This window comes from Agelaius phoeniceus, chromosome 15, assembly GCF_051311805.1.
Source record: "Agelaius phoeniceus isolate bAgePho1 chromosome 15, bAgePho1.hap1, whole genome shotgun sequence".
NCBI lineage: Eukaryota > Metazoa > Chordata > Aves > Passeriformes > Icteridae > Agelaius > Agelaius phoeniceus.
In genome coordinates this window covers 8,372,063-8,394,398 of record NC_135279.1, presented here as the reverse complement: position 1 = coordinate 8,394,398, position 22,336 = coordinate 8,372,063, and the positions used below count along the sequence as shown (strand labels likewise).

The window sequence follows — 22,336 nt, the reverse complement described above, 5'->3', positions numbered from 1 at the left end:
AATATGTTCAACCATTTCTCCCCTCATATACTTTATTGATCTCCATATACATTTAGCAACAAATAACAGAGCTGCTTTTCCATTTGCAGTAAAATAGTTTAGAGATGTTTATGTGGGCCTTGGGGTTCAGAGTAAACAAATGCAGTTCACACACCAGGGAGGCTGCAGAAAAATACAAAGCTTGCACAACCCAGGGAGCTCTACTAGAGCAGCTCAGCAGAGAGTTGAGGCATATCCAATCATATCAGTGGCAAAATGAGTCCCCTGAAATGAGAGGGACTGGCCCCAAACTGTGGGGCTGCTCCCATGGAGTCCTGTGCACAATCACTGCAAGGAGCTCTGAGACTCATGTCTGCAAAATGTATAATGTCCCTTTGGTATGAAAGACTGAGAGTTTTTCCAAGCACTGTGTATCATCTTATTGTCCATGGTCTGGAGAAAGCCAGCAGGCTCCTTATATGCTGTAGATCCAGTGGCAGAGTAATCCAAAAAGTCATTATTGCTCCACAAGACATCCTCTGTGGCCACTCTGCCTCTGAATATCACTTAGTGAGGCTTAGGCAAAGTCATTAAATCCAAAGTTGAGCTACTTGTGTAGGTTGTTACAGTGAGTAAGCACACCATCACATGCAAAGAAGAGATCTCCATGTTTTCCTCTAGGTAAGGAATAAAGAGCTACATACAGTGATTAGGTGTTGAAAAGTAGTTAGTATTACCCTAATTTAATATTTAAAATGATGGAATTCTTTGATCTTCATCCCCCAACACCAAACATCCCAAACAAGCACGGTGGGAATAAAATGTGGTTAATCATGGGTGTAATGTTAATCATGTTAATAATAACTGCAGCATTGTGATCTTCAAGCTGGGCTCTCCTCCTTGCCCTCAGATAATACAAATCATTTAAGCAGTTTCTTTTTTTGGTTTGTGTTTAGCTTTTTGGGTGTCATTTTTATCAGTTGCCTGGAAAGCTGAGGAAAAACTTGCCTTGATGTTTCTAAGTATAAAGTTCTTCCTTTCTTAACTGCACAGGCTTGAAATAGGCTGGTGCCATCTTAAAGGTTGGTATTTGAAGTATAATTGCTAATGCTTAGATACATAATTTACATTTATTATGCATAATAAAATATGTAAGTAATTGATGTTCTGTAAGGGATTAAATGGTCAACTCCAGCTGCAGGAAGATTTATGCCTGTGTTCTCAATAACACATTGACTATCAAAATATGCTGCAGAAAGTCATTGCCTTCAGGACTGCACTCAGTGTTGTCCTTTCTCCTATTCTCCTTTTCTTCTGATGTGCTCTCTCTTGTCTTTGTGCTCTGAGCAAAGTGTATTTATGGAGCAAATAGTTGAAAAATAAGCACATATATTCCCTTCAGTCTTGGGGCAAATTGGTGTAAAGTACAAGCAAGCTTGTAAAGTACACTTGCAAGCTTGTGTGTGGCCCTGCATTTTCTAAATGAGAAGGGCAGGACATCACAGAGAGCACAGAATTACCCTGATGCATTGAAGCTGAGGATGGTGGGGGGATAATGTCAACAGAATGGGCTGTAGGCACAGCATAATGGTCCCCTGCTGCTAGATTAAAGCTTGGGCCACGATGAGCCCTTCTAACAAAAACAAATGCAGGCAAAGCCAAGGTATTTGCAATACTTTCAAAGCAGGAGGTGTTTATCTTGTAACAACATCCATTCTCTTGGCTGCCCCTGTACCAGAATTGCAGGGGATGATGCTCTGGGTTTCAGCAGTGGCTGCTGCCCAGTGAGCTCCAGTTGCCCACTGCATCCTCCATGGTAACACCATGGGCCAGGCTCTGTGTCCTTCAGCTGTGTCAAAACCAGTCATGTCCCACTGTGTAAACATGTTGGCCTGCTTTTAAATGAATCATAATCTTCAATAAAACTCAGATCAAAGGGATTTCGCAGCCCTGGATTCCCATTTTCCTTGGCAGGGGGCAATCCCTGCAGGGAGGAGCTCCAGCCTGGGCACCACAGGCAGCACTCCCCTGTGTATCAAAAGCCCTTGGATTCTGGTGTTCTAAAAGCAGGGCTTGAAGAGGACAAAAAATGGACCTGAATTTGGTTCACTAGGCATCAAGCCAAAGGGAACATTTGTGTTTCTGTGCTGTTTTCTTTCACTTCATTTTATTACTTCATTAGTCCAGTGTCCAGCACTGGTGCTGCTGGGCACAGAATGGGGAAATACCCATGGGGCAGTCACTGAAGAGAGGGCAACTACACAGGCACAAAGCTCTCCGAGGAAAGTCAGAACTAAAATGTAGGTAATGCAAACAACAAAGGCTAGGAATAGTCAGTGTTATCTTATAAAAGTATTTGCAGTAGAGACTGAAGTTTTGCTGTCTATCCAATGTAATTAATAATAACACAATTTCTCATTTAATCAACAGCTGCTATTTTATACCTTGTCCTAAATAGTATTCTTGCTTTTTTTATGCTTCTAGTGCAAGATGGAGTTCCATGCCTGTACTTCTGGCAAAACCATCACAGCTCGATGTGAAGGGCCCTGCCCCTGCCTGCCAGGACCTGAAAGTTTAAAACACAAGACAGAGAAAACTGGTGAGTTGAACTGTTAATGAAATCATGGCAGATGATTTGGCTCCTGCTATGTTCTTATAAAAGTGTAAGAAAGACTTTTCTTAACTGGCATCTTTTCTATGTAAGGCATTCTGAGAAAGAGGGTATGGTACAACAAATCATTTTCTAAGCAGGTAGTGCTTTCAAACACCTTAATTGCTGCAAAGATAACTCCTGCTTGAGAGTGTATCATAGGAAAACTAAATTCTGGCTAATGAACTGAAATATTTTAAATGAAAATATTTCAAATGGAAATATTGAAAAATTGTGAAAGAAAGTAGAAAAGAAAACATACTTCAGGCCTCATTTTACTTTCTAGAACAAGTGTTACTCCAGCTTACAGTTTGAAAATTCAGGTTTAGTATCATTTTTTGAAAATTGCAGACATTTTTCTGCACAGCTCTCAAACTTTGACCAAGTATTGTAGATGGCAGTGTTCTGAAATCAATATATAACTGTACTATCGCTTTGTGTGGCTTGAGTCTTTTGGTTACAGAATGCCCACTGATAAATTGCCTTATTCATATTTTCTATTTCTTGTAGTCCTTATCAGGCTACAAGAAATATTTCTTTTTCTCTGCCCTTTCTATTTCTTTGCCCTTATCAGAAAGAGTATCAGATTAATAAATCTTCAGTGACATTTCAAGCTTACAATTTCATTCACACAAGAGAAAAAAGATTCTAATAACCCTTATCTTGATAAATGCAATTTGACAGGGTATATGTATTCTGAAACCCAGGCTTTTGTTTTGCCTGACTCAAACTTTAACTCCAGCCAACAAAGCATTAATTTAATGAATTGGGTGATCTGCAGAGCAACTTTCCTGAGGGCTTTTCAAGAGGCCAAACTTGAATTAGCAATGCTCCTGCCATTGTCCTGGTGACAAGGATGATATTATTATTGTTGTTATTGTTGTTGTTATTATTACTATTATTATTAATTAATTATGTTGGTTATGTGGTATCTTAGTGCTTTCTCAAGTGCTCACACAAAATTATTTTATTTTCTCATATGCTACAATAATATCATTAATATTGCTGAATTAGCCTAAAAATCAGTAGTTTGATTTCTCACATAAAACTCTGAAAAAACTCTGCAGACCATTGGGATTAATTTTTGCTCCTTATTTAGTAGCCAGGTTTGTGAAGTGTAATGTTAAGTAGAAAATGATTGAGATCTAAACCTCATGCCTTATACAGACATGCCAATGGAAAAATACTAAGTAGAATAACAGTGCAAGTGCTTCCAGCAAAATGGAAATGCAGCTCTTCAAGCTCACATATCAACATTTTTATGCCTATTACACAACAAGGTTAAACATATGTTGTTGTGATCTTCCAGTTTGAAGAAAGTTTGCATTAATCTTTACACATTCATTCAACCATATTCAAATATTATTCCATGATAAATTACTTTCAGAAATTAAAAATTTAAAGGAACATTTAATTTCCAAAGTAGTGTAATTCTAAATGTCATGACCTTTTTTTTATACGCTTGTGAATAAAATTGGCAGCAGCATCAAAGGAAGGCAATCTCAATGTATGTGCTCAGAGGTAACAATGGACTGTGGTGTCTGAGTCTTATTCCTTCCTCCTCCCTGAGCTCCTCTGAAAACATCCCAGCTTGGAGGATGAAAATGAAGACTAATAATCGTCTTAAAAATTGGAATTCCTTTTGCAATGCTAACTGCTGCTATGGAGACATTAATAAAATAGCACGAATGCAAGCAAAAGAAAACTACACCAGAATTATTACCTTTAATGGCAAGTAACAACAATAAAATCTTTCTACCATAAAGTTAAATCTTTGAGGAGATGGCAGGATCATGTTCTTCATTTTCTTAAATGGAATTTTGAATCAGTGTCTGAGAGGTAGAAAACAGGTCTCTGTGAAGGTACTAATGGAAGATTTTGCAAAAGAAGACAAACCCTAATGCTTTTACTTTTTGCTGTTTTAAGCCCATTTAGATTCCTTTGATTTATCCAAACACTTGATATGCTTCATAATTCACAGCAGTATCCCAGCTTTACAATATGCTTCTATGATAGCTGCTGATTTTCAACTTGGCTACCCAGAGACAGAGGTTGAGCTGTAAACTGCCCTGAGGTTAGCTGCCCTTCCAGAGTGTGTATGCCCTTTGATTTAGTACTATAAAATGAATAAGGCTATAATTTCAACAAAAGAAAAGGACTAGAAACTGTGTCTCAGTGACAGAAATTATTTAAGGCACAGAACCTTGTCTGCTGGTGGTTCTCAGGTACCTCTTTGCAATAGTAAGTTGAGTCCTCATCAAGCAGAACTTATTTTTAGACCAAATGAAGCTTCCAAAAATCCCACCCTAAATAAGTTCAGATAAGAAACAAACTGTTTCAGTTCTTCAGAAGCTCCTGGCAAGTGGAGAGGTTTTGCCTTGAATGTGCTGTTCATTCTATCAAAACACCGACGCAGTGCAACGGCTGGGCTGTCTCTTGGCAGGTGTGAATTTGTGGTTGCAATAATGTGGTTCTGTCAGCTTCCCCCGTTGCTCTGTGACTGCTGTTTGCTCTGTGTTAGTGCAGAAGGTGCTCAGGCAGGGTGGTAAATGTTTAACAGTCTGTCAGGGCTCTTTCTGACCATACCCTTTCTGTGCTTTCAAAGTGCTCTACTCCCAGCACACCAGACTTCATTTGTTGCCATCAGGGTTGCAGAGCCACTGGAGCATGAGTGGATGCAGTAATTCAAAGTAGGTTTATCCCTGTCTGTGCATTGTGTGCTTTTGACCTTGCAGAAATGCCCAAGGCAACTTCTGAGGAAATTTTATTATCTTGATAAGGGGAATATAAGGTCAATAGGCAGAAGGAAATATATTCAAATACGCCATGTGTTGTTTAAATTTCTAAGGAGAATCAAGGGAACATTTTTAAGTTGCAGAATAGGTCTTGGCAAGCTTGATCAAGAATCTACATTGTTTAGGGTATGAATTGTAGCATTTAACTACCAGCACTATTGGGTGTGATGGATGAGAAGGTCTAATGTTCCTTTCCTATATAAAAAGAACACTCCGTGCATGAAATACATTGGAAGAAACAACAGTCTTGTTTCCCAAATGAGTTGTATCACTTCTTGTGTCTGAATGACTGATAACTAAAAGAATTTAAAGTCTTGAAATCCACTTTCAGCGAATATTTCAGCTTCAAATTGCTGTTCACAGATTTTCATCACTGCAGAGTACATAATTTTAAAGTTTATGAAGATGAAGTGTGAGTCATGAACATGGTTGATTTGAAATTGGTGCAGATTTGTCAGGAAATGTTTCCTTTTGTGGCTTTAGTTTTGAAAAAAGGCTCTTTCTGACACTGAATTTCCAGGTAGATTTCCAAGTTACTTACCTGAGTCTCAGACTTTGGGAATGATAAAAGCATTCCAAAATTAAGGTTTCAAAGCTTTAGTATATCTCATGAAAACCAGGTGGGTTTTTTCCTCTGGACTTCATCAATAAATAATAGGTTTGTTAGCTCTAAACTATGCAGGACCTGATATTTTTGCCCCAAAATTTTCTGTGTGAATACTGCAATTCAATTTTTTTATTTGTTACATGATGAATTTAACTTAAGTAAATCTGAGCTATGTAGTTTCTGTAAATAATAATTACAATTACCAATACAATTTTCCTCACTTGCAAGCCTTCACACAAGCAGATCAGTCTTTATGCCAAAAGCATCCCCAAAGCATGAAAGATTCACTTCTTTTTCACTTCTGCAAGATACTGTTTGGGAGTAGTGAAGTAAGTGACTGCACCCAATTAATATTTGATTAAAGAAAGTCAGGAAGCAGGCAAGGACAGATACCTCTGCTCCCCATGGATAGCTCTTGGTGTCACCCACTCCTCTTGGAAGCAAAAGCCAATAGCTCCAAGACTGAGCCAGCAAAATCAAACTCTTGCAAGCATCAGAAGAAGAAAGAGCACAGCAGTGGTGGCTGAGGGCTGTTCTGCTGCTTGACCTCACATGAATCCTCCTTTTGTGCACTGGACAAAAGCAAGAGCTGATGGGGGAAAGGCCAGATATAGAATTATTGTAGTGTTTTTTCCCATTCCCAAATACAATGATTGTGACTGTATAATTGGACAACACATAACGTGAATTGCAAACTTTATCATTGAATAACCAAGTCTAAATTTCTCTTGCACCAGTATATGAGCACCATATTTTAGCATGTAGGTGCAAACAGCCAAAATGGTAGGATTTAAGAGCTCAAAGCTCTGCTAAGGAGGAATACAGAGAGATTTCAAACATCAAATCTAAAATCACTTTTCAACTTGAGCAAATACTATCGGATTTTTCACCACCATTCAATATTCCCATACTGATGTTTTGAATTATATGTACAAAGCATTCATACAATGGAAATTAAAAGCAAATTTTCAGGTTGCTCTGTTTTCCATCATAATTGTGTCCTAAAAGAAAATCAGCCAAAAAAAACTTGCTTAGGCCTGAGAATAAATTTAGGTTTGGATCTGTAATACCCTAAATGCTTTTTTTACCAAGGAATAGGAATTAAAATATTTTTTGTGCTCTCAGCAGTTATGCCCAGAAAGCACCCAGGTGCCTGTGTGAAGGCTGCTTTGACGTGAACTTGAAAAGGAGGCAGAAGTGTCCCCTGTAGAAATGCTGTGGTTTGATCTGGCTCTGAGGGTTTGGAACTTGGCACAAAAGCATTGATTGCAGCAGGCCCCAGACAGATAAGAAGTTAGGGATGATACCAGCCATTGACTAGCTGTCACTTTTTGGCATGATCTTCTATGGATTTGATCAAATTACAGCAGGCTCCAAAATACAGCAGACAACATCTGCTTTAGAGGCAGCACTGACAGAAGGGAGGAGCAGGCAGCACTTTGCTGCTCTCAGGTGCTTGCTGAGAGGATGCTGAGTGCAGCAGCAACATCCCTGTCAGCAGGATTTGCCCTTTTGGTAAATGCATCTCTTTAACAGGCTATCCTGGCAAGAGAATCACGTTGAGCCAAAATTCCTGACATAATTTTCAAGGCTAAACCAGGACATGAGACATAATTCCTCATCATTGCTAAATAAGGGCTAATCCCAGATGGCAGCAGGAGACAGGAACTGCATAAAAATAACTGTGTTGTGGTGTAATTGTATTAAAAACAGTAGGGTATTCTTTTCAATCCTTTTGAAATCTTTGCAGAGAGAACTTTTAAGGCTGTGTTAAATCCCTGGCATCTCTCTGAGGCTGAGTCAAGTCTTATGTTTTCTCAAGCATTTATAGCAGTTCATTTACCCAGGCTTAGCAGTAAATACAGGTTTCAGCCCTTCCCCTGGAGTGGTCACCTGCTAAAATAGAAATAATACTGAAAAAATTGATTTTGTGGGTCTCACCCATGTAACCAGTAGCTGTGGATTGCTCAGTTCCACATTAAATTTGATACAGAACCCAAACCTAAACGGGTCACAGGTCCCAAGGGCAGAGTAGGCATCACCTGGATCACTGACCCTGCTGACAACTTCCCACCTGGACACACAAAGGATACAGTGTCCCAAAGGATACTGGGATGCATAAAAGCACAAAACCAAAGAGAGCACACTGAGACAGTTCAATGGTTGTTAGTTTCATAAACAGCATTTAAAAAAAAAGTTTAAATGGCTATTGATTTCCTTTTCTGGCATAAATAAAAGGTTAGAAAATGACAGACATAGTAAACACTTTGTGTCAGCAAGTAACAATAATTTTCAGACAAGAAGTAATTTGATTTTGGATTGCCAACAAAAAACTATTGAAGTGGCACACTGTGTTAATAGAAACACCATCTAGTAACAGCAGGTGTTTGTGTGCTGATAATGATAATTAGAGCACTAAAATTTCTCTCATCATAAACAAAATCAAATAAATAAGACTGGTTCCATATAGCTTTTTCTCATGGATATTGATTTATGCATTGTTGGGAATATTTCCCTAACATTTATTCCAAGAAGTTTGGAAAATCTCTGGAAAGCTGACAATGAAATAAATTATAGTGCATATAATTGTGGTGTTAAAGGTAAAACATCCCAGTGTGAAGGGAAAAAAAGCCTCAAACCTTTTCAGTAAAACAAAGGGGAAAATAAGACTTCTGATGTTTCAAATACATCTTTTTCCAGTTTCTGGGTTGTTTGAGTTTTTTCCTTTTGATATCTTAAGGACTAAGTTCCATTTTTAGTTATTCCAGTATAAATCTGGAATAGTTCCATCAACAGTGTTGAGCTAGTTACTTTGGGTTAAGTTATTCTGAGTCCATAGAGGTATAAATGAGTATAGCCTAGAGATTAATTGATCCTTCCAGACAGGTTGTAACTTTTTATGCAGCATTGTGGCAAATTAGTTCTTGGTTTTTTCAATTTCTAATTCTTTATTAGTGCAGAAGAAGGAAGATGGCATTTGTGATATCACCACCTCATTCCAAATATATATTCTTGCATATTTTATAGCTTCCACTGACCCAACAGGGACCTTTCTACATTAATTTGCCTCTGGAGAATTGCATTTTTTTGTAATTCAGTTTAATGGACTGCATGTAAATCAAAAAATAATGTTATCTGTTTTCTCTGAAGTAGCTGTCTTAGATGTGGACTAGAATGAGAATCTTTACTAAATTACTAAAATCTGAATGATTTGGCTCAGGCCCATCTCTGTCAAATAGGAGTCCAACATGCACACAAAAACATTAAAATATCCTGCAACACAAAAAATAAATAAGGGAGAAGCTTCTAGGCAACCACCATAGATCTTTATGCCCCAAATATTAAAATATCCATGTTTCAACATTTAGTGTTTTTTTCAGATTCAGGGTCAAACTCTGAAAACAGGGTTGGTCACTCAAAACTGCAGCTTAACCTTCCCTGCAGGTTTCCTGATGCAGCCTCTCTGGAGCAGTCCTTGGCATTAGCTTGGACAGTCAAATCTCAAATTTGGAGCTGAATTATAAATTCTTAGACCCTGCAAGCATTCAGACAAGCTTTTATAATATTTCTAATTAATAGTAACATACAGAGTGGTTAAGATTATGTTTAAGCGATCTGTTTACTCTGTGCTGATTTTCAAACTTGGTCTTAACTACATTTCTATAATATTGTATTCTAATTTCATTAATAGTTTAGAAGACTGTGTTTATAGGGAAACATTTTCTTTTATGAGACTATACAGTGTTATCACTATGTGTTTGGATTGAATAATTTATAGTCTTGGCTCCATCTTGCTTGTCTGAAGGTGATTTTACTATCACTGTGACCTATTTTTCTATTTGTTTACAAAGATAGTTGGGGTTCAGGTGTTATCAGGCACAGACAACAGTCAGAAATTGTCCAAATTTTAAGTATAGTCTGTAGCAGCAAGTATTTGCTTATCAGGGAATCCCTGTCAGCTGGAAAAAATGAAAACTGGGTAAAATAAAATCATGTCACTGTCATTCCAGACAGCAAGTTGTATGTTACAAATGCCTCGTTGAGCATTCATGACTGAAATTCAGATTTAAGCTCTCAGTTCTTGAAAAGGTTTCAAATGTCCATGGAGAGTTAAGGATGCAAAAGGAAAAGCAAAAGGGGTACCATCTTTTGAAAAATCCTGGCTGAGACCACAAGAATTAGGCTTCATTTGGGACTGTGAAGTGACAACAAAATATCCATATTTCTCTCTTTATCATGATTTTCCAAACACTTCTGGTTTGTGGTTGTTTATCTCTGTAATAACTCCCTGTGAAAAAGCAATGCCCACGTATTTCTCAAGTGTGTTGCATCCTCTGGTAATGTTATACAATAACATTCAGGTGTGGCTAAAAAAAATAGTTATATAAAGAAAAAGGTGCCTCATTCTGCTTTGTTGTTTTCACAAAGGGATTAATTAGCTCCTACCTGAGCTGTTTGGTTGAAATGAAACCCAGGAAAAGCACCAGAAATAACTTTGAAACTGCAGGATCTCCCATTTTCGGGATGGGACCAAACAAAAACAAACAAACCTTGGGTTTCATGCATGGAAAACTCAAGGTCTGCAAACCATCCCTGTGAATTCAGTATTTTCTATAAGCTCTTAGCAGGAAATGTGCTGGAGTGATACCTCAGCACTGGGACTTTGGGGACAAAGTGCAGTGAGATTGGCCTGTGTAAAAAAAATCCTTCCCACATCTGCAGTCCTTTCCTCTGAGCCTGATGGGCTGCAGAGGCACTGGAAGAAGCATCTCATATATGAAGTTTCTTATCTCTAAATTAGATTATTGGTGGGCAGTGGAGGCTCAATTTGAGGGAAATTGCCAAAGGCACAAAACTACCCAGTGTTATGAACTATATATCATGCTTCCCTTTCATTTTTAATATTGACACTAGCATTCTGGACATTATAAATAAGAAAATCTTTCATAGAAATCTTGATATTGTACATTTGAGATTGGTACATGAGGCTTATATGTTAATCATTTTCCTCAATTTAGTAAAATCCCATGAGCAATAAGAAGTTCTGAGCAAAAAAAAAATACAAGATCAGAATTTTTAAAGCACAGGTTTTTACCAGTAAATATAACTTTTAACTGTTTTGATTTATTTTTTTTAATTGTATGAGGATTATGCTGTATAGTGTATAGAGTAAGTGCATTTGAGAATGCTGTTACCCTGAAGGCAATAAATGATTAAAATGGATTTTTCAATAAACAAGCAAGTGGAAGGAATTGTTATCTGTTCAGTTTACATTATGCCAAGAAATTGAGCTGTTTGCAAAAACCGCTGGACAGTATTTCACTTTTAAAAAAAAAAAGTTCCTTTTTGTGTTTTCAATGGGATGTCCTTGGGAGCTGGAGCAATAGAAATGGGAAGAAGTTCATTAGCACAAAGTGCATAATCATACACTTGAGGTGTACTAATGTGAACATCTGCTTTATCTAAGTGCTCCTTGGTTAGAAATGCCTGGAGGAGGAAAGGCCTCAGTTGTGCTGCTGGTCACAGAATAACTGTGAGCAGCTCTGGGCTGTGAAAAAGGCATTTAAACCTCAGGGATGTCAGGAGGGGCATCTCCAGAAATACTGGCAGCTCTTGACAGGACGTTGGTAAAACTTTTTCTGGGCTTTTTTTTGTGTATTCAGATCAGCAATGCTGTATCAGGGAGAGTTCCAAGATGAAACAGGAGACTGAGTGAGTTTTTCACTGCTTCAATCTAGAGCTGAGCCATTCCTGTCACAGACTTCTTTGTGCTTGGTGCAAAAACCTCATAAAAAGTCCTGTCTCTTAAAAGTTAACTCTACAGGACGACTGAAAAGATTTGTTTCAGCTGCTTTGGAGAAGCCAAAGGGAGAAAGAAGCCTGGTATAGGTATTTAAATGATAATATAAATACAGCTTTAAGTCAATTCTCTCAGTATGCATTAAGTGGAAAAAAAATATTTTTGCACATAATTTTTTTAGATTTTTTTTCTTGTAGTCATATAGTTTAGAGTGTGAAATGAAGGAGGAATTTGAGGAAAGGGGAAAGACATCTGCTACTTGTAAGGGATTTTGGAGAATGAGAGCTCATGGCAGCATTTCACACTGTCAAGGTTCTTGAATTGAAAGGCAACCTTGCAAATGTCTATCCACTCAAACCCAGGCTGACTTTCTCTCTCTTTCTTTTCCTCACTCTTTTTTAAGACATGTCTGTTAAACATCACTGCTTTCTATTTTTTCCTTACCATCCCTAACACAGTAAAGGTGATTGAGGAGTTTCTGTTCATGGGCTGCTGTAATTTCCATATGGTTTTGCAAGGCTGTGCAAAGGTGATGTGTTACTGCTGAGTCTTGGGACATGAGGCATTTGGCTACATTCTTGTGACAAAGAATTCATAAAACAGAATTTATGTGGTGCTTTATGGAACCAGCTGATTAACTGCAGCCCTCAATAAAAGAAAGATGCCATGTGCAATTGAAGTACAGGTATAAAAGAGCTACAATAAAGAAGATGCAAGTGAAAACAATATATTAAGCTCCTGAGAAGCAGATTCATTGTCAGGCCTTTGTGTTTCAAAAGAAATTCAGGACCTGCTGATATGTGGTGCTGTTATTTCATGTTGTATGACAGCACTGTTAAGAGCAAGGCTTTGGAAATAAACTCCTCCTGACCTTGGGAAACTGAATTACATTAATGCAGTTTATGTTTTAAGCAAGCCTGGACTCGTGTGTCACACTCTAAGAATTAGTGAAGGCCACAAAGTTGCTCCTACATTTAACTTCCTATACAAAGAGATTATTTTCTTATTTTATGGCAAACTGCTACCAGGTTCCAAACACGTTTCTGTTTGCTTGGGCATAATTTTTATTAGCAGATACCTACACCTTAAGTTTGTAAATAATTCCCAATAATATTGCAATTATCATTGGAGTTTCAGTTTCTGTAATTGGAAATTTTGCAGATATATATGAGTTTGAGGTTCTCTGTGGTAGAGTCACTGTGTTTATAAAAGTATTGTTAGGCCAACTTATTTTTACTAATGCTAAAGACAGTGCTTCTCTAGCAACTATGATAATGAAAAATACTGTGCTTCTCCTGGTGCTTCAAATACCCTAACACAGATTAAATGTGTTCCACTTTGGACTGGTGGAATCCCTAAGAAAAGCGTTGCATGAATTTGGATTGAAATGCAGTTATTTTTCAAGTAGATGGTCAAGGGGCAAATTCAGAAACTCTTTTCACTGGTATGGCAAGGTTCTGAAAGTAGCAAGAAATGTTTTAATCATGAAATAATGGAATTAGAGTTAGCAGTGCAAACTGTGAATATTTTATTGTGTCCTTGCCAAACATCTGTCCTAAAGGAGAGTTAACAAATTGGTTCAGTCTTTCTTAAAAAACAGCCATAAATGCAAGTGTTACATAGTATTATATTATTGCTTAATATTCTCCATGACAGCAAGACAAATTTCAGTCTGCTCAGTGTTAGAGCATTATCCTTGGCAACATTTTGACCAGTGTATTTTCTTGCCCTAATTCAGATGCAAGAGAATACCAGTCTCCAAGCTCTTCACAGGCTTTGAGTAATTGCCATTTGTTTTTGTCCTTCACCTCTCTGCTCTTCTGAAAACAGATTGTATTCCACAGCAGGGTTTCAGTGATGAGAGGTAAAGTAAACCCTCCTCTAGCAATTGGATGCTTTGACTTCCTAAAGTCACTGCTGCTTGAAAGAGAAATTGCTTTCCCTTGAGAACATGTGAGCAATAAAAAAAAAAAATAAAAAACCTCTAGATGAGTTTGTATAAGGGCACATAAAATCCAAATTCCTGGCTGTAGACATTTTTGTGAGGAGCAGAAAACTGATTCACTTATTACTCGAGTGGCCATTGTATTTGTCTAAGGCATTTTTGAAGTCCAAAGGCTCTTTAAAATGTTTATTTCCCTGGGGAGACAAATGTAGTACAAGTCAAGTATGCCAGCCTTTAACAAGATTATGAGAGCCTTTTCCATGGGTCTGCAGTGTGAAAAACATCCTTAGCTGTAAGTCACAATGAATGAGAGGAGAAGACAGTAGCCAGAAGAGATCCAGCCAGCTGGCTGGTTTTATGGGCAGTTTGTTAGACTGGCTGTAAAGGACTGGTTTCAGATTTAGACTGGGGCCTGCAAAGCAGCTGGGTGCACACATTCTACTGGAAATACTCCTCTTAATCCTCTGGGGCAAAGCAGTTACAGGATTCAATACTTTTAGGAAATTTATTTTAATAGAACAGAATGCCCTGAACTTCTGCAAATGACTTATCTTCCTCCTTATACAAGGCAAAATTCAATTTGCTTTATTTCACAGCTGACTGTTTTGAGTCCATATCCCAGGCTCTATATCAAGGCTGAAGAGTGGCATTGATGCCACAGTGATAAGTGCTCTGTTAGTGTCTAAACAGAGAGATAAGGCTCGAGGACACTCATCAGCTAATTCAAGATAATAAATTAAATACAAGTGAGTTGTAATTTATGTTGTTAATAAGTCTCTTCTCCTGTTAGTAACATGCAAATCTATGCAAAATTATTTGTTTTGCATAAAGCAATGGAATTGGAAGGATGCCACATGGCCTAGCTACAGAAAGTCCTTAACAAATTGCATAATTTTAATATCACTAAACACAGTCTAGGTGCTTGGCTATGTTCTTATTTCAGTTCCTCTTGCTGTTGTCAAATACTAACCAACATTCTTGTTGTGGGCACTTTGTGCCACCAAACCCCTTTACCTGAGTTGTTTATGCTCTTTGCTAATGTCAATGGATTCAGCCTCACATTGCCTTGGGCATTCACATTAATGCACAGGTAAACAAATGCAGACCCAGCTCCTGTGACTCACACACATCAGGAAACCTCCAGCAGAGGTTTCAATCTCCAGTTTCAACTGCTGCACTCATCTGATTTCCAAAACAAGAATTACTGTCCTCCACAGAGAAACATTTCAGCTGGATTTCCAGGGGGCTCTTTTCCAGTTTTTTTAGTCTAGACACCTACCTTGCTCCAGGGACTGTTGTGTCATGCACATGCTTTTAATTTCTTTTCAGATTTTGAAGACCAACTTCTTCCTTAGTTTACTTAATGGCTGTCTTCTGCCAAGAAGTGTTAAAATAGTTTGCAGAGACCATCTGCCCTCTTGCCAAGTTGGAGTACTTGGGTTCTCTACATGGCTGTGAACTTGCCAACTTTTCCTCTCACAGCAAAGTTTCTTCTCCTACCTTTCCCCGTACATTTCTAAATATAATTTAGGAATAGAAGACAGCTTCTTGTAAGGCTCTGTCTGCCCTATGGATAAATCTCATATTTGTTCTCTTTCACTCTCCATTTGATTCTGCAATGACTTTTGTATGTGGTTGTCTCATCTTCTGGCCTCCTTCCCCAAAACCAGTACTCTGCAAATAATTGATTTTTTAGTTTACTGACTGGACTGGAAAGTCAGGATTTAAGGGGGTAATTCTTCATGGTAAAATAAAAGACCTTTTAAAAAACTCTTTAAAAAATGAAATCTGACAGTTTTTGAAGCAGAGACATCACTTTGAAATGAACAAGCTAAATGTCAGTATTGCAGTGATTCATCTTGTCAATCCCAATTTGTAAATTATTTTGATAATCTCAAACTAAATTAAGTACATTTTCTGCAGCACAGAAGCCATAATAATAATAATAATAATAATAATAATAATAATAATAATAATAATAATAATAATTCTTTTCTCCCAAGGAATGCAGTAGCAAATCATTATTTTCTTTTAGCAATGATTTTGCTTGTAACTCTGATTACCATGTAAGCTTTTGAGTTCCTGGTGTACTTCAAAGACACTTTGTCATTGCATTGGAATTTCAGTTTCTTGTTCATATTTTTGATCTATCTCAGCTCTAAATAGTGAAGAAATCATGGGAATTTGAAAGAAATTTCTGGAGAATAACCACAGCACATTCTCCCACCATCACAGTGCATTAGGCTAAATGAACCTGGTGTGACCATGCCATATTCTTTTATCCCTTAACATCCTGTCCCTCAGGCATTTGTTCATTTCCCTGGGTCTCAGGAGATGCCCATTAATCCTTCCTGGTTCTGCTCAGGGGGAATGTGCTCACATGGTGTTCAGATGTCCTTGTCACTGGGCTGGAAAGGAGCCAGCACAAGGACATGAGAGCAAACTTCCATTTCTGTCCTGCACTGGAGTAATTTAAGGATAGTTCATCGTTGCTCTGTGCATTGTCAGTGTTGTGACAGCTTATCCTTCCACATCAAGGAGACATAACCAGCTCCTGCATCACCACATCAGTGATTCAAATTGCTCCTTAAATAGCATCTGCTGGTCTCTGTTGAAGTACATGGTAATCAGTTCCACAAAGCTGCACTGATGATTCTGACATCTCTGTGCCAGAAATTACTCTTGACCATATTATGAAAGGAAATGAATGGCTTTTTTCACTAAAGTGGTTTGAGTATTTAGCATATATAATATATAGTAAGTGCTATTATCATTACAGAAAACTCTTTTTTTTCTGTCTTTTCACAACTGTTTGACTTCAACTAGACTTTACATTTCTCAGTGTTCATGGCTGTTACCATACACATAGGTCTGGTGTAGGTCGTAGGGAATAGCTATTTTCAGTGGAGTCCTCCATACAGGAGAGTTGTCAGCTGGAAAATCAGACAGCCAAGATCTCTGCCTGCTGCAAATCCACAGAGCTCCATTAAAGTCAGGCCTGATTTGTATCAGAGGGACCCATCCTGGAGCTTTGATGTCCTCCTCCTTTCAACAGAAATAAAGCCAGCTCTGTAAGAGTTTAAAGCAGTTCTTACCAATTTGTAGAGATCTACATCACTATTGTATATGTTTAGGGTTCTGTAAATGATCTTCTTAAAAATTAGAATTATGTATAATTTGCTGGTATGTTCCCATAGCTACACTAAAGATGTTAACCACTGTTAACATGGAATGTAAGAGAAAACAAACACACTGTTAGCAAATGCAGGATTTGTGCATGAATTCAAAGGCTTATTACCATGTTTCTCTTCTTATCTCACACCTCAGTGTCACCAGCCTGGGAATTATGCAAGGCCATGTTTTCACTTTTTTTGAGAAAAGTGTCTTTTGAAACTTCCTGAATATGTTTTAAAATACCTCTGATATTTGAAATCATTGTCAAATAATTGTTTAGTTTTCAAAGTACACTTGAAATTGGGAAAGGTTACCAAGTCCATCCATTAGGTAGGATTAATTCAACTCTTTTCTGTATGCAATATGATGTGATTTTCATTGCATATTTTTCTACCATTTGGTCCATGGCAGAATTTTCTCACTCAGTACAGAGTGTTGTTTTGGCCATGTCACGTTGCAGGCTACAGGAGCCAACAGTTCCATCATATTTTTCCAAAGCTGTACAGCCCAAGAGGCAGCAAAATTGCAAAGGATGAAGAAAAAACCTCACGTAGGCAGAGCAGTTGAAGTGTGCTCTCCTGAAGAATTTTATTCTGGTGCAGTCCCTGGCTCTGATTTCCTTTGCAATGGTGCCCATCTTGCTAAGCCAGATTTTTCACAAATGGTCATTAGCTGCATCTTCTAATTTTCCAGTTTCCTGATTTGAAACCCTGAGGCCTGATTTGCAGAAGTGCTGAGCACTCCCAGCTGAAGGGAATGGTCAGTGTGGACCTGTTAAGAGCTTTCAAATACCATGGAAAAGCAAGTCCTCAATACCTGGAACTAGAGATCCAAACATTGACTAGCAATACCCTTCTTATAGTGCTTTTGCTGTGCTTTGTAATTTCAAATTGCTATATAATAATCCCTATGAATGGTATAGCAGCAGCAAACAGCACTGGTGATTGATTAAACACTTCAGTTTCTCTTCAGAGTTTAATTAATCTTAGCAGCTCTTCATTGCTTTATAGGCTACAAAGCAATAGAGATTATTGCCACCTTAGGAGGGAATAGAGAGGAGCTGCTCTGCACGGTGGTTGTGGCTGTTCCCCTTTCTGAAAGTCTTCCCAGACAAGAGAGCAGAAAGTTAACTTGCTTATGAGTTTCAAATACTTGAAAAGCTCTGTTCCCCCTTTCTTAGGATGAATAAATAGCACATGGAGCTAGAGCTTCATAGAGGCTTTGCAGGCAGACTGAGCAGAGCCTCATGAGGTGACCTCTCCCCTGACCTCACAGACCCCTTCCAGCCAGAGCTGCCCTTCTCTCTCTGTAATGGGATTCCTTCTAAAATCTCATTAAAGGAGGCTTTTCTCCCTTTTAGGTTTTTGTTGTTGTTATTGTTCATTTCTAAGCATTCTTCTGTAAGAAAGGCACACTGTAGAAAATTATATATCATTGTACTATGGTGGCCATCATATTTTTTATTAATCATTTGACATCTCTATTGTCCTTCCCTTCCCTCTGTATATCTGCGACAGTATTGTGGGGATACATTATCACTCCATGTGGCATTTTGTACCCTTTGTCCAGCCCTTCTTAGAATTTATTTTTTCTCCTGATACAGAATTCATTCTAGAAACTGACCTACTTTCTCAGCCTGTCTCCCCATCCCTTTTCCTGGGAGAATTCTTGTGCCTGGCTATGGGACAGTAACTCAGGGCATCACCAAAGAGTCAAAAGGAGATGCTCTGGTTTAGAGCAATCCATTCAGGTGATGGGTCATATCAACCCTGTTTTTGATGGGTCAGATCACCCTGTTTGATGGGTGATACCACCCCTGTTTGATGGATCAGATCACCCCTGTTTGATGGGTCAGATCACCCCTGTTTGATGGGTCAGATCACCCCTGTTTGATGGGTCAGATCACCCTGTTTGATGGGTCAGATCACCCCCCTTTGATGGGTCAGATCACCCCTGTTTGATGGATCAGATCACCCCTGTGTGATGGGTCAGATCACCCTGTTTGATGGGTCAGATCACCCCTGTTTGATGGGTCATATCACCCTGTTTGATGGGTCAGATCACCCCCCTTTGATGGGTCAGATCACCCCTGTTTGATGGGTCAGATCACCCTGTTTGATGGGTCATATCACCCTGTTTGATGGGTCAGATCACCCCTGTTTGATGGGTGATATCACCCCTGTTTGATGGGCCATATCACCCCTGTTTGATGGGTCAGATCACCCCTGTTTGATGGGTCCTATCACTCCTGTTTGATGGGTGATATCACTCCTGTTTGATGGGTGATATCACCCCTGTTTGATGGGTCAGATCACCCCTGTTTGATGGGTGATACCACCCCTGTTTGATGGGTCAGATCACCCCTGTTTGATGGGTCAGATCACCCCTGTTTGAGGGTCAGATCACCCCTGTTTGATGGGTCAGATCACCCCTGTTTGATGGGTCAGATCACCCCTGTTTGATGGGTCAGATCACCCCTGTTTGATGGGTCAGATCACCCCTGTTTGAGGGTCAGATCACCCTGTTTGATGGGTCAGATCACCCCCGTTTGATGGGTCAGATCACCCCTGTTTGATGGGTGATATCACCCCTGTTTGATGGGTCAGATCACCCCTGTTTGATGGGTGATATCACCCCTGTTTTATGGGTCAGATCACCCCTGTTTGTCCATGCTCTCCTTGGCTCGATAGGTTGGCTTCTCCCTGTTTTCTTTCAGCACTTGCAGTCCCCTCATTTCTTGCATGACCCTGGGTGCCTTTGCAGTAAATGCCACCATTTAAAACAATAACATGAGAAGATGATTACCTGCCACTTCTTTACTCAGTGCTAGGTTCACTCTTGATTACTTTTAAATTTCATACAAAATGAAAAACCCCAAAACCATGGTAGCAGGAAGAGGATTAGCATTGGGTCATAATAAACCATTTGGGTCTCTCAGACCTTTTAAGGGTGAAGGGTGACTAGAGCCCTCCACATCTCCATCAAGAGTGGATTATTTCACACAGCATAAATACATGTGAACTACTGGCAGAATAAAATTAGTGGCTATTACACAACCATCTTCCTCTTTTCCCAAATTCTTTTTGTCACTGACTTAAGAACAGTTATTGTCTGTCATTTCCTTCTCTTCCTGCTTTTTTCTGGGCTGCACAGTAAGAGCCCAGAATGTATATGTAACCTGTAAGTCACTTGCAGGATGAAGTTAACCTTTTAAAGATTTAGTATTTTGATTATTTACCATTCCACCTGTTCCTCTCAGATTACCAAGACAGCCAAGGAACAGCAGTGACCAGGCAGTCAAACTGCAGAACCGTGAAAAGGTCACATTAGAAGCTGTATAATGCACTTAGTGCATATTATTCTGCTGTCTCTTAAAGACTTTATGGGGGATTAAAAACCTCCCTCTTGTGACAGAGATCATAATGAGAACTGAAAATGTCACAACATAAATTGATTTTATGTTAATGATTGTAGTAAGAATGAGAAATTATTCAAATACTACTTTTTACACTAAACCTTCTATTGCAGTGTTGCAGTGTTGTGCTGCTCCAGGTTGTAGCATTCACAGCATGTTCAGGCTTGGGCTGGGGACTGAGCACTCCCCATCTAGGAGCTGCCCTCATCTCACCTGGTGCTTGGCACACCTGTAGTTACAGAGGGAACAAAGAGCCTGAATGGGTAAGTTGAAGGAAGCCAAGCCAATATCTTCATCACTGCAAGCCACTCTATCACCAGCACAACTGCTCCTAACTGGGCTTGGAGGTGAAAACCAAGCAAATTAAAATTAAGTTCCTCTAGGTGTTGGGCTCCCTGGGCAACTTGTTGGTGTCCATGCAGTCTTGCAGTTGGAGAAAACACAATTTTGAATTTAGCTTAGATCATGCTTTAGAATAAAATATAGATGTATGCAGTTTGGGTTCAGGGCTGCATTATTTGCATACTTCTATTACCTGCTTTGCTTTTCCAGTACCCTGTTCACCTCTGGGAGAAGAATGCTGCCACGTGATTTTGGGGATGAGAATGGAATGTGCACAGGGATGTGGATGATCTGATACTGTCCCAGGAGAACTGGGGGAATTTCAAATGAACAAGTCAGGCAGATACTGCAATGATAGTGCTGTGTTTTCATCTGTCTCCAGAAGGGATTAATTTCAGCAGAATGAGCACAAACCCACTTCCACAAGTAGCTTTGTGATATCTGTGTGATACCTTGTGCTGTCAACAGTTTTGAAAAACAGGTTGGTAGAGTGTAGTTCAAAGCAACTAGCTGCTGTCCTAAAGCTGCTAGTGATCTGGATTTTACCCTTTTTTGTTGTTGTTGATGGATATTGAAATATCTTTTCCAGAAAAAGGCTCACTAGTGTTTCAGATGTTGCATATGCACCTAGATAAGAAGGAAAAGATTCATGTCACTGTAAGCTAATTCTAACAAGACACCAAGATACTTTTCTCTAAATCACTTTCTAACCACTATTAACTTTCTGTGAATTCCTTGAGAATATAATATTGGGTTTATCTGCACATGGAATCATTCTTGATGGAAGCAGATGTGTTGCTTCCTGTCCATAAATAACTTCATACATAAATAAGCCTTACTGACACCCTGAAAGTATTCTGAGAACATGTAGTAAAAAACCCCCACAGATTTGCAGAAGAGATTTTTAAAAGCCTAGTAATAAATAACATACTTAAAGAACTGACATACATCTGCTACAAGAAAAATAAATGGCAACAGCTAACAGTGAATAGAAGTTCCCTCTGAGATTTACCACCTGTATGAAAAACAGTAGGATAGGGAACAAGGTAGGCAATCAGATTTCAGAAGTACCTATTTAAGGGTGAAAGAAAGAAAAAATTACCAGAGTTACAACTTTGGAAGTAAAAAATGTAGTGTCTTGATATAATCAAATCACAGGCCTCATCTTTTGATTTCTTTTTTCCTCACTGTTAGCTACTGCAACTTTGGGAGACTAAATTAAAGGGGAAATGGCAAACCTCAGTTGATTCTCTCCAGAGCTATTGATATTATCCTTAAAGATGATTATTTTAGTTGGAAAATCATGATAAAATGAGAAGATTTGAGGCTATGTTTGGCATGGCAATGAAACAGCAGAAGGAAAGTCTGTATCTCCTTACCCCTCTTATTACATCCTCTTTCCTAAGGTGTTCTCCTGTCTTCCAACACACCTCAGTCCCCTTCTTTTCACACTCAGTCACTCCTTGGCTGGCTTACAGGAGCTCTGGGTGTCAGCATCCTGCTCTTACAGGAGCTCTGGGTGTCAGCATCATTCTCTTCTTACAGGAGCTCTGGGTGTCAGCATCATCCTGCTCTTACAGGAGCTCTGGGTGTCAGCATCATCCTGCTCTGTCCTCTTTTCCCAGCTTC

General features: G+C 38.9%; 1 protein-coding gene across 1 annotated transcript in view; it reads left to right on the top strand.

The window, feature by feature from the left end:
* Window positions 1-22,336, top strand: part of LOC129126821 (testican-1) — a 186,985-nt gene that overhangs the window by 125,875 nt on the left and 38,774 nt on the right. Inside the window, exon 6 of the mRNA XM_054643025.2 lies at window positions 2,464-2,578. Within this exon, the coding sequence (XP_054499000.2) occupies window positions 2,464-2,578 (115 nt within the window). The remainder of the gene's footprint in view (window positions 1-2,463; window positions 2,579-22,336) is intronic.